The sequence below is a fragment of the Cricetulus griseus genome (assembly GCF_003668045.3).
Source record: "Cricetulus griseus strain 17A/GY chromosome 1 unlocalized genomic scaffold, alternate assembly CriGri-PICRH-1.0 chr1_1, whole genome shotgun sequence".
NCBI lineage: Eukaryota > Metazoa > Chordata > Mammalia > Rodentia > Cricetidae > Cricetulus > Cricetulus griseus.
This window is the reverse complement of record NW_023276807.1, coordinates 193,217,545-193,231,132: the sequence shown is the minus strand read 5'-3', so window position 1 is coordinate 193,231,132 and position 13,588 is coordinate 193,217,545. Positions and strand designations below refer to the sequence as shown.

The 13,588-nt window shown below is 35.1% G+C and overlaps 1 protein-coding gene across 22 annotated transcripts in view; it reads right to left on the bottom strand.

Annotated features, from left to right (window-relative positions):
- The window catches only part of Slmap (sarcolemma associated protein), a 123,434-nt gene that overhangs the window by 36,355 nt on the left and 73,491 nt on the right, over positions 1-13,588 (bottom strand). For 4 of the 22 annotated variants that reach the window (XM_027389634.2, XM_027389633.2, XM_035453390.1 and 1 more), the window contains exons 8-13: positions 12,984-13,124; positions 11,515-11,652; positions 9,003-9,171; positions 8,866-8,916; positions 8,392-8,442; positions 3,286-3,348 (exon numbers count right to left, since the gene is read on the bottom strand). In XM_027389634.2, the coding sequence (XP_027245435.1) occupies positions 3,286-3,348; positions 8,392-8,442; positions 8,866-8,916; positions 9,003-9,171; positions 11,515-11,652; positions 12,984-13,124 (613 nt within the window). The remainder of the gene's footprint in view (positions 1-3,285; positions 3,349-8,391; positions 8,443-8,865; positions 8,917-9,002; positions 9,172-11,514; positions 11,653-12,983; positions 13,125-13,588) is intronic. The other 18 variants (XM_035453387.1, XM_027389638.2, XM_035453394.1 and 15 more) reach the window with 6 other exon arrangements.

The following is a 13,588-nucleotide window of genomic DNA, read 5'->3' as shown; positions in this document are numbered from 1 at the left end:
GTCCGGAGAACACTGTCTTTCCTGGTGCACAAGGAAAGGCCTTAGGTCTCCATGTCCTTAGAGTTTCATCCTTCACCCTTATCTTTTCACTCAGCATTCAAGTTAAGTTAATCAAGTGACAGAGTTCATGGATCCAAATAAAACACATGGACAATTTGTTAGCCCAGAAAGCATCTTTAGCAAAACATAGAAAGTTTCAATGTTATCTATTAAATTTATAAAGTAAACTTCAGGTTACTCAAGTAACTAAAAAATACAGGGAAGATGGAAGGAATCTAGTCCTTCCAAAACCCTGAGTTCCTCAAGATAATTTCTTGTTAAAAGGTTTTAAAACGAGTTTTAATGAAGTTAGCTGCTAATTCTAGACTTTATGTAAAGTATTTTTATGTAGAATATTTACAGATTAGGAATTATACAAAGGGCTATACATAAACCTGTTTAAAGCCCACCTTCTTTTCCTAGGGTTAAGACCTGTTCTCTAAAAGAACTTTAAAAAAAATAATCTGACTTTTCATACAAGGAAAACATTATATTGTGTTCCTGCTCATTTATTTTCTACAAAGTCAAGCTACTAATCTCTTATGGGTTCATGCAGGTAAGCTGGGATATTTCCCAATATACTAAATATAGATGAAGAATCCAATGCAAGCAAACCATGTGCCTTTTTTAGTTTTTTAAGAGATTGCTTTATGCTACATAAGTCCAGTAAATAATAAAGACAGGCATTTGACATTTGCTTCTAAAAAAACTGGAAACAAGAATCTCAAGTACTACTGCACACTGAATATATACTTTGTGGTACCTAGCCACTTAAAAACAGCAGAAGAGATCATATACAGCTAGCAATACATAATTCCAAACTACTCTAAAACTATTTTGATAAGTTTACCACAACAAGATGTTTGCTGAATCTTCTTGCTTGCGGTAAAACTCATTAAACTTAATGTCTACAATGGATGCTTGCCATAAAACATTGACCCTTCTAACAACAACAAGGCTCAAGGTAACCCTCGATCTAGTAATCATACATTTAGGAACCAAAGTAATCTGAAAATTTTGAGATGACATCTGGAATCATCAAAAGCAAACTGCTGCTACCTAAAATTCAGAGACCACATTCTAACAAAAAGCCCTCTCTCTGCCACCAGAACAGAGATGAGCCTTTCATGTTTCACACTAAAAATGCAATAGATTCAGATGCGTACAACCCTTGTGTTTTGTTTTGTTTCCTGATCTTTGTTCTGCCCTTTGTATACAAGAATCAGGTTTATATTCTAACTTGCCTTCTGTGGACCACAGGTTCAGTATTTGCCCATACAGTCACAGGGTATGCACAAACATCACATGATTAGTTAATATTCTTACTGAGGGGATTTGCTGTAACTTCTATAACTTCTTTTTTTCTTAATGCTTGTTTGGTGCATTTTCCCACATAAGTATGATATAATAAAAAAAAAATCTCTAGGCAGATTTAAAATAAATAAACTACAGTTATACTTTATATTACTTTAAATTAAATGTGCAATATAAATTAGACATTTAAAAGGGTTTTTCTGTTCCTTTTTTAAATAGGCAAGTGATAAGAACAAGGTCTGTGACCTTTATTTGCTACTAACAAAAGAAGGACTTCTGAAAATCACAACTCAGCAAAACATTCTTCCAATAACCCTCTCATTTGCTAGAATTACAAATTCTAGAAGCTCAAAAAATAATATAAAAGTAGCATTATATATAATAAAAGTATAAAATGCCTTCTAGGATCTGGGTTTAAAACTGTGTCCTCTTGCTGATTTCAGTGGATATGAATTATCTTGCCCCCACAGAAATCACCGTGCCAGTTCCCTAAGTGAGATACAGTGGTCAAAAAGTTTAAAAAAAAAAAACAAAACAAACAAAAAGACTCAGCAGTTTTGGTTCACAAGTATTGAGAGTGTAGGAAGATGCTACATTTATTAAACAAGCTACCTTAAATAGCTTTAAATTTTATTACAGTATCTAAAACTGAGAGGCGGGAAATACAGGAGCTCTTCTAAAAGCATTCAATGCAATTACACATTTTTCTAAATATCCCCCAGGAATTATAACTGGGACCCACTGAAAGTGCATGCTCTAATTTAAGGTGTGGCCTCTATAACCTAAAGTTGTCCCAGAGTTAAGAATGGGTTAAACATATATGCATGGACAGCCACAAAATAAGAGATGGATTAAAAAATAAAACTGGAAGAGAAAAGAAAAAATGCTTGTGAGTACTTGCCTGACAGGAAACAGTATGTACATAAACACAGCTCTGGTATAAATGGAGACCTTTACTTGTTATTAACACCACCAAGAAAATGTCATAACTGTCTGTTAGAGAGTTAAGCTGCTATATAGTTTTCAAATAAAAGGAATTTACAATATTTTGTTTAGAATTCAGGAGGGGTCTAAATCTCCAAGAGCCAGCCTACCTTAAATATTACTAAAGACAGCCTTTGGAACTTGCAAACAGTGGTCAGTCAAACCAGAGTGTGAGACACCTTACTGCTACCCATTCCCTAAAATAAAGGGGTCATACTGTACTGAAGGCCATCTTTGGAGCTGAGAGCAACAAAAGACTATTTGGCTTTTTGTGGCTTCATTTAATCTAAGAAAAGTATTTAAGAATCTCAAAATTCAATCTGTGATAGAACTAGAACTTAAATAAAGAAGCCATATTATCAATATTTCTTCATCAAGAAAGTTTAGATGTGAGCTGGAGAAATGGTTCAGCTGTTAAGAGCATTTTGGCTGCTCTCGAAGAGGACCTTGGTTGGAGTCCTAGCACCCACGTGGCAGCTTACAACTATCTGTAATTCTAGTTTCAGAGGATCTGAAGCCCTCCCCTGGCCTATAAAAGCATTGCACACACATGGGGCATAGACATACACATAAGCAAAACAAACAATTACACACAAAAAATTAACAATTTTAGAACAATAAAGTTTAGGAACTTCACACCCCAGACAGTCTGTTTTATTTGCCTGATAAAAGACTTTTAATTAGCAAGTTTGAAATTCTTCCTATGTGTTTCTGCCAGTGTGTGTATAGCAACCACCAATATGAAATATTCTGCTCCATATGTGATGGCAACTGCAATAAGAATATTTTGCTCAAAAAAGAGAAACAAATAGGGTTGCTGATGCCTGAAGATAGTTACTTGCACATTTCTACTACAATAAATACATTGATTTCCTCATTTTTCCTCTGACTTCAAAATTTTAGCCCCTGATTTCATTAAAATCAACGTGAAAAATACTCTGTACTCACTCTGGCATTCTATGAATTGATGAATAAAAGTGCAGTCCCCGCCACTCTTTGAAAGCAAGTGCTCTAATAAAGAAAGAAAGACCTTTAAGGATACAGTTTGTTGCTGTCTTGCAATAAACAACAACAGCAAAGGTTAAAAAAAATGAAATATTTAACATAGGTAACTGAAAAGGACTAATAAAGTTGAGTATATTTTAACACATATTTTCAAGTTAAAAAAATGAAAGCTGTAATTTATAAAATCACTAGTTTACTCTGAATGACTAGCTTTTAAAGGTGCAGTCTTTATCCAGAGAACTGAAAAAACAAACAAGTATATTGCTTTAAAAAGCTTTTTCCAATTTTCATATGTACCTTTCTCCATAAAAGGTTTGCAAATCCTCAAGTGATTTTTGTGTTTTTACTATTGAATTAGTTTCATGTTCTAACAGTCTCTCTTCAAAGCTGTTGGTCTTAAAACGTAAAAGGTAAAAAATTTAAGAATATATAAAATCAATCAGGCATGGCAGCATATGCCTGAAATTCCAACCATCATGAGGATGAGGAAAGAGGACTGCCATGAGTTGGAAACCAACATGGGCTACACGGTGACTTTCAAGAGAACTTGGACTAAGATATGAGCCAAGAAAGAAAAGAAAGAAAGAAAGAAAGAAAGAAAGAAAGAAAGAAAGAAAGAAAGAAAGAAAGAAAGCGAACGAGCTAGGGACAGGTTGCCATAAAATAATGTCTTTAAAATTTTAAGAAAGTGATGAGATAGATATTTTTATACATTTTCACAAGCAGCTTCCCATTTAAGTACCTTAATCTATACCATATATACCATTACAACATTGCATTGTTTATCTCCACCCAAATTATCATGTTTTATACAGTTTAAAACAAGAACTTCATAAATGGTTTTGCTTACATCAGAAATAATCCAGTTTTATAAAAAGTAGAATTTAAAAAGAGCAAATTAAAAACTAACACAGTAGTTAAAGAGTTCCAGACCTTTTCTTACAACAGTCATTATTAATTCAAAGGTCAAAGGCTAACCTGTAAATCCAGATAACAATCTTCAGTTACACATCTGTGTCTTTGAAAACTACACAAGAGATTCTAGAAGGATTAGTATTAAAGGCTATGTTCCAGCATGGTAACTACCAGGAAGGTCTAAAGACACTGAGACATAGAATGAGCACTGCTCTCATTATGAACTCTTGCTCTTCTCCACCTCAACCTACCCACTTCTCTGTTGTCTTATATTTGTAGAACAAGCAGGTATACTCTGTTGTGACAGCACCTCTTGACATCTTCCCTTTAATTGCCTTCTTAACCTTTCAAACTTTATTTTCCTTTATCTAGTTACACAGAACCCAAAGGGCCCATGCTATAGTTATAAGACAAAAATGGGGGAAAAGATGAATACAACTTTTGTTTTAGAGAGATGAATAAGAAGTACAGTACAGCCCCAAATGGAAAAAAATAAATAAACAAAAGTTAACTGCATCAAAACTCTGGAATTAAGGAAGTAACTTAAAGAAATAGAATTTGCCAACTAGAGTTAACAGAAACCCTCAGCAGATTGGAAAATGTCAGGGTAAAAACTTGTTCTGCATAAACTCTAAACCATAACAACACTTTCAAAACTCAAACTATACAATATCATGCTAAATGTGAAAATGTGTTTGGATGGGTAAAGAAAATGTAGTTCATATATGTGACAGCATTTTATGCAGTCATAAAGAATGAAATTAGATGGACTGCAGAAAAATGAAAGGAACTGATGATGAGCATGTTAAACAAGGGAAGCCAAACTCAGAAAGACAAATAACCATACGTTTCTTTCCTATGTAAACTCTATATTTAAATGTATATATAACATATGTGATATGAAAGTAGGAAGGGACTATGTAGGGTGAGGAAGTAGCCTAAAAGGAGGAAGAACAAGAAAGGATAATGGGAGGAGGGGATGACAAGTATGTATAAGCTAGCTTAAATTCTTACTTATAAAGCAAAAGGAACAGTTGGGGAAAGAAGGAGAACTAAGGAAAGGCAAATATGCACAAAAACGTCATAAACCTTCAAGTATGCTTCCCAAAAAATTTAAAAACTTACTTGGAACCAAACTTGAGCATACCTACAGTACTTTATGACACTTCTCTGAAACCAAATTTCCGACCAATATTAATCAATTTCTGGTGATTCTTATTAAAAGCAGGGAATTTCACAGGTGGTCTAAAAGAGAATGGCCTCCATAATCTCATGTATTTGATTGTTTGGCTTCCAGTTAGTGGAATTGTTTGGGAAAGATTAGGAAGTATGGCCTTGTTGGATGAGGTGTGTCACTTGGGGTGAGTTTTCAGGTTTCAAAAGCCCAAGCCAGGCCCCATCTCACACTCTCTTGGCATGTAACTTGCAGATCAGATATGTACTCTCTGCTATTTCTCTAACACCATGCCTGCCTGTGCCATGCTTCTCACCATGATAATATAGATTCATCCTCTCCAACTACAAACCCCAATTAAATGCTTTCTTGTATAGTTGCCCTATGGCCATGGTATCTCTCTACACAGCAATAGAACAATAACCACAACACCCACTGTTACTCTCTAAGCTAAAGATCACCCTTTATCTACTCTAGTTTTATATGCAGGAACTCACAAAGGTCAGAAAAGAATGCTGGATCCCCTGAAGCTGGATTCACAGGTGGTTGTGAGCTGCCATGTTGGTTCTAGGAATCAAACCTGGATCCTCTGGCAGAGCAGTAAGTGCTCTTATCCATTTTCCATCTTTCCAATGCCCTGTGTACTCTATTTTTAATATCTGAAACCAACTGTCTTAGATAAAGTCTGTTATTAAAGTAAAAAGGTAAATATGTATGTGTCATATCTACAAAAGCACCTTTTACATGCACTGTCACAATCTATATAAAGCATTTCAAGCACGACACTTAACAGTCTAATACTTGAATTCAGGCCTTTAGAAATTAAGTTGACAAAACTACAGAATATATTACTGGTAATCTAAAAGAATCCAGATGTTTATTGGAAGGTAAACTAGTCTCTATGCTATTGGTTAAAGTTAAAGAAATGGGGAAAAGGGGAAACATAAAATTTAAAAAGAATTCTATTTATAATGAATGTTTTATACAAATGAGTTTCTTTTTTTTTTTTTTTGGTTTTCGAGACAGGGTTTCTCTGTGTAGCTTTGGAGCCTATCCTGGCACTTGCTCTGGAGAACAGGCTGGCCTTGAACTCACAGAGATCCGCCAGCCTTTGCCTCCCGAGTTCTGGGATTAAAGGCGTGCGCCGCCACCAACGCCAGGCTAGGTCTTGCTATTTTTTAATGTGCTCTCATACTGCTTATAGACAGAACTATTTTACACTCTAATACATATTTAAATAATCCTTATTTTTAAAAGAAACAAAAACTTATGGTATAAAATCTGTGCTTGTTAGAAGGTCAAGTCATTTCAGAAAGAGTTCACTGGAAGAAGTATAAACTATAAGATCTCTAGATACTGATGACATTTTCTCTTGCACCTATACTTAAGATTCCTAACTGAGTTAATAGAAGTTCTCAGCTTGCATTAATGTAACACTTGACACATATTCAAGGAAAATATGGATTTCAACTAATGAAAGAAAAAAAAAGCAAAATAGTAGTGGAAAAAATAAAAGCATTTAAGGAAAATGAGTATTTAGAAAAGAAGACTAACTCATTTAACAAAAATTTGCTAAATACCTTTAATGAATAGCAACTAAAAGTTTTAGTAAAATGAATATAAATATAAACTACACTTTTAAAATTTCTCAAATTAAAACTCAAAACCTCAATTCTGAAGAACTTAAGGCATTTTACAAAACACATAGAGTAGTCAGATAGCAATGGATAATTTTTTCTCAAGAAACTAATGTATAATATATGCAATGCTACACCTTGACCATATAGCTCACATATACACGATTATCTGGACCTGCTTTGTCAGTCACTGTAAGAACGTTTTTCCCTTTTTGTAATGCTGGAATTTAATCCAAAGCATAAACTAAGAAAACTCATGAAGCTACATCTTCAGCTCATCCATTTTTTATTTAAATAAAATAAAAACAAATCAAAAGAAACTACTTCTTAACTTTGACCTCTTGCCATGAATGATAAAGATATATACCTTGATATGTGGAAAACAGTTTCATTAGAAGTTCTATTTCTGACCTTGATATCTTAAACTAACTTCTGTATAATAAAATGAGATGATAAACAAATCAGTATGCACTGAAAATGACTTTATTCCTTTAGTACTCCAAACATGCAATGTTAAGATTAAGTATATAGTTGCAGTTGGTACTCAGTGAATCTTAGAGGAAAGAGGCGAGGGACCAGAAGTGAACAGGGCTCTTCAGAGCTATAAAAGCCATCAATTTAAAAGTGTCCCTTTTGCTGGGTGTAGTGGCTCATGTCTTTGATCCCAACACTTAGGGGACATAGGCAGGCAGATCTCTGTAAGCTCTCTACCAGCCTGATTTATATAGTTAGTTCTAGGCAAGCCAAAGTGACATAGTGAAACTCTGCATTAAAATAGGAAAACAAAGAACAATAGGAAAACTAATACAGTGGCTGTAAATTTTTGGTCAACTGAAAACTGCTACCCAGAAGAAAAGGGTGAAAGAGCCAAAACCTACCAAAAGATTTTTCTGATTAGAGAAATGCCTAATCTTATTCTCAGATAAATAAAAGAGTGGATAAAGTGGTTTCCACATGTCTAAGGGTTCAATGGGATATTGAATAAGCTCTCACACTGCAAACAGAGACCTGGAAGCCAAGCATGATGGAACAAACAGCTCTTTGGAAGGTAAGAGCCATATAAAACAAGCCACAGCTAACGATGAACATCATTTTCTTATCTGAGCCACTTCAATTTCCACATAACAAGGGATATATAAGAACAGATCACATCTTGTGTCTTAAACTATAAAGAGAACCTAGACTTTAAAAGACAAAACTCAAAGGTATGTGAGCAGTTACAAATGTGTTTCATTCCAAGCACTAAAAATCATTAGGCATTTAGCTCTGTCCTGCTTAAATAATAAAAGGATATCATGAAAAAAAATAAGTTTTTTACGCTACCTTTATCTGTGCTCCCATTTATTTTAGGTAAGAAGTCATCAACTTGTATCCCTAGGATTAAGACAGGATATCATTGCCCAATCAAAGAAAGTATTAACTTTAAAACTGGCTTCAAGTGTAACTATGGCATTTCATATTCCTACTCACATTGGCTTTGTATAGAACACTGCATTGAGAAGAAGAGTTCAAGTTGCCATTCTTTATTAATTCAGGCTTAGGGACCTTCCAAAGAACCTCAAAAGAAAGAGGATCCTACTACTGTTCATAGTTATTAAGCCCATCTCAGAGGCAGAAAATTCACTGTGTCAAGGATTAAACAATGGTGCCCTCTGGTGGCAATCATGAATATTGCAAAAGGAGATTTTCTTAATTTGTAAAATATCAAATGAAAGTAAACAGTGTGAGAAGTAAATGATGTGAAACGTGAACAAGCAAAGGCTTAGTGAAAACATCTTTAAGTAAGGTGACACCTACCTAGGCTGCTGCATTCTTTAAGAGTTTTCTCCTGCAGATGTTCTAACCGTACTGTAAAAAACAGTCCAAGAAAAAGATATTTCACAGACAAAGAGAACAAAAATCAAATAAAACCAATTTCTGTACATCTAGCTTACCTTGTAAAGCTGTTAGCCTTTCATTGGTGAAATCATTATCAGCTTGCAAAGCTTCTATTTTTGCCTGGAGCTCCTGTTCTTTTTCTTCCATTTCATCTATTTTATTCTGTAATTCTTTCTTCTCAGCCTGTCCCTTCTGTTGGATTTCCTCTTGTTTTCCCTCTGCTACCTGTTGAGTAGGGATCTTCAGTCATTTCGGGAAACCTCACTTTGCTTTAAGTAGCCTAAGGCCAGGACTGACTTCACTCACTTATACTTCTAAGGAATATATTCAGAATTATAGAGCATATTTATAAAGCTGATTTTCTAAAGCATATAGAGGCAGAGACTTGATAGCAAAAGTGACCTGCACTGAGGTCACTACCACATGGCACTGAGAAGGGAAAAACTTAGGAGCAAACAAGCAGGTACAAGAGATAAACACACAGATAAAGAGTCAAAATTAAATCCTCCCCCCCCAGTTTTCAAATGGGAAACATATTCCCCAAATTTACCATTAGTACAACTTATTTGTACGTTCTAAAATGCAACATTAATTTAAAATTTAAACATAAACTATTTATGTTTGGCTAAAAAGATGACAGTACCAACTCTTGAAACACGTTTCTCTTGACAAGACCTCCCTGAGAACTACCATAAGCACACTCTGGCAAATACCTATCTTGAAGGCACTCAACTAAAGCCAGGGTCGTTTTTCTCATGTTTTAATTAATTTTTAAGTTAATACCACAAAGTACTGTGTTTTACTGTGGCATTCTCCATACATACATGTCTAAACATTTATCCTCATTTGCACTGCCCTCCCTGATGACTCCTGACCCTCTGGCTGTTTGCTCTCCTCTTCCCCACAGTCCCCCATCTGCTTATGCACTATATAACCTTCTCTTCCCTCCAATCCCCACCACCTCTTCCTTCCCTCTCATGACTCCCATCTAGTTCCATGACCCACCAACAGATATGAATTTCACTAAATGGATTTTCAACAATTCAGTCACAAGATTTTGAAGGATCAACTAGATATTATCTTATGGTCTGATGCTTTATTCCAAAAGTCCCAGAGGGAACAGCAGCTGAAACAGAACCAACAGCACAGCTGCAGGCAAGCTCAAACAGATTATTCCAAGCTCTCTTGAGTTTGTTGCAGCACTAAACAGCAGGCTCCTAACTTTGAGAAGACCTAAAAGTGAGTAGGTTTAAAAAAGCTTCAGACTATATTAGATTTTGTTAATTCCTTTTAAAAAATAAAGAACTTTATTATTACTGTGTGTGTGTGTGTGTGTGTGTGTGTGTGTGTGTGTGTGTGTGTGTGTAAGCATGTATATGTATATGTGATGCATGGGTAGGTGCACATAGAGATCACAGCTCAACTATGTGGTGTCAATTCCTTCCACCTTTACATGGGCTCCTGGGAATGCATGCAGGTTATCAGGCCTTTACCCTATGAGACATCTTACTCAGGCCTTGATTCTCTCTTTTTATAATTTATTATTTCTGTGTGTATCTCATTCTGGCCTTTGACTGCCATTTTTAAATTTATCTACCACTACTACTACTACTACTACTACTACTACTACTACTATTATTATTATTATTATTATTATTATTATTGTGTGTGTGTGTGTGTGTGTGTGTGTGTGTGCACCTGCATGTCTGTGTATTTACATGTGTGTGACACATGGCTAAGTTCTGGTGCATGGGTACCATGGCCCTCATATAAAGATCAGAGGACAACTTTGGGGACTTTCTGTCCTTCCACCATGGTTCTATAACCAAACTTAGGTCTTAAAACTTGCATGGCAAGCCATCTTACCAATCCATTTTATATTGATTCTCATCTACTTTAAATGTATATTAGAAGATGCTGTTCTTTTCTATATCATTCCCATCTTGGTCTATGTGATGCTGAAGCAAACACTAGAAGATGACTATTGTGAAGTACTGACTATATTTCCATCCCAAGGAAGTAAGTAAGTCTGTTTGAAAGGCTTTCAATTCTCAACAGTAATGGAGATTGGATTAACAGAATACATTTTCTATTTTCACTGTCAATTTCCACTTTTAAATTTTGCCAAATTTTACATTAACAACTACTGAGTGATGCATAAACTTTTATACTATTAGTATGTTAGAGACTATTAGCTTAACATGCTTTCAGGTAGATTAAATACAAACCGTGATCATTTGGATAAGAATGTCCCTCATAGGCTTATATGTTTAAATACTTGGTTCCCAGTTGGTAGTGCTGTTTGAGTAGGTTTAAGAAATATGGCTTTGCTGGAGGAAGTATGTCACAGGAAATAGGCTTTGAGGTTTCATAAGCCTCCAGCCAGTCCCAGTGAGCTCTCAGCTTCCAGTTCTAGTCACCATACCCACTTGCTGCAACACTGCCTCTCCATGATGCTAATAGAATCTTACTTTCTGGAACCTTAAGCCCAAATAAACCCTTCTTTCTATAAGGTGTCTTGAGCATGGTGTTTTATCACAGCAGTAGAAAAGGAACTAATATACATACCTTTAATTTATCAGATAAATCTTTAATTTCATTAACTGCTCCATTATATTTATTGGCTAATTCTCTTAATTCTTCCTGAGTCCGTTCATTCATTTCTTTCAGGTGGGTACATTCATCTTCAGTATTACTCAAACTTCTCTGCAATTCAAGTTCACAGGCAATTCATTTAGAGTAAATGGGTACTTACTTAAAAATTATCATAAGTTCAATTTGTAAAAAGTGTAGCTCTGGACTATTATGTATCAACATTTGGGCTAAACTTATATAAAACTGAGTTAAAAGTCAAAATAATTTCAGTTTATTTCAGGAACATATATACTAAAACACAACTAAGAATTACTTTTTTTTTAATGTTGAGAAACGGGGGCAGAAAAAAACTACTTATTACTCATACTTTGAAAAGGTCAGCAGGTATGCCTTTTAGCCTTGAAAATATTTTAAAACCACCAATTCTTTTTCTATTTGTTTTTTAAACAAGACTAGGTTACTCAGGCTAGCTTCAAATTCACTATGGAGTCCAGGCTAGCCTGAAACTTGTGAATCTCCTGCCTCATATTCCCAAGTACTATGATTAAAAGTATATATACTCTATCATACTTACCTCTAAGTCAACAATCCTTAAAGTAACTTTAATACCACATAGCAATTCATCTAATGTGAAAATAGCAATACACTTTGAAACTTTACTTGTATGTCAACTTAATCAACAATGAACATAAAGCCCATACTATTGAATGAGACCATAGTACAAACTATCCAGGTCCTCACACATGCTAAGCACACGCCCACGGAGCTAAACCCTCAGTCCCATGAATCATATTTTGATTTCTCTTAAGACCTAGAAGACATCTCCCATAAACTCCTAAAGCGCAACATACAGTGTTATTCTAGAGCTGTGGTTCTCAACTATGGGTCATGACCCCTCTGGGTCCATCGAAAAACATAGATATTTACATTACAATTCATAACAGTAGCAAGATTACAGTTATGAAGTAGCAGTGAAAATAATTTCATGGTTGGGGTCACCACAACATGAGGAACTGAATTAAAGGGTTGTAGCATTAGGAAGGTTGAGAACCACTGCTCTAGAGGACAGGTAAAGTAAGTTCTCAGTGATCACTCTCCACTAAAAGACAGCAAACTTTTATGACAAGAGATCAATTCCCACCAAAAAGGTATCACACATCTTTAATTCCACAACTGGGCAGACAAAAGTAGGTGCACCTCTGTGAGTTTGGGGCCAGCCTGCTCTACCTAGCAAGTTCCAAACTAAGCAGAGGTACATAGTTCAGTTCCCAACATCCACATCAGATGGCTCAAAACTGCCTATAATTCCAGATCCCATGGACCTAAGCCACAGACTTTTGTAGACAATGTCACTCACATACACATACCCATGAGTATACTACACATAGACACATAAATTTAAAAATAAATCTTTAAAAACAATAACAATAAAAATAAGATACCTCAACTTCTGAAAGTTTTCTAACCACTTCAATTTTCTCCTGAAGAACCCGCCTCAGGGACTCTTTGGCTGTTGTTTCATAGTTGTGTTTATCTTCTTGCAATGCTATAAGTTCCTTCCGTAAACTATCTTCTGTTTGATTCTAGAATAAAATATACATATATTACATCTAAACTTGTTTTCTTTGGAAACTACTTATGGTTTGAAAGAAATAAACACATTACAATACTCTAAATTATATGTTCAGGTATCCCCCAAAACAAATGTTGGCCTACTATTAACTAAATTGTATCACTAAATTACGCCTTCAGAAATTATACTAATTCTAATAGGAAAGAGTAAAAGGCAATAATTTCTCTCAGATATTAAGGTTAATTACTCATAATCTGTGGAAGCCATCATATTTCCATCTCTGAACAAAAATCATTGCTATCAAAAGCAACAAACATTTTATACAATAGCTAAGAAAAAGTAGTAAGAGCATCAGGAGGAAAAAGGAAGACTCCAGGTCTGGAACAAGAAATGTGTAAGACAAGCATGGTACATCCTGTCTAGAATGGCCACAGGAAGCTATCAAAGTTAGTTTTAGCCAGAGAGCCAGCCTTA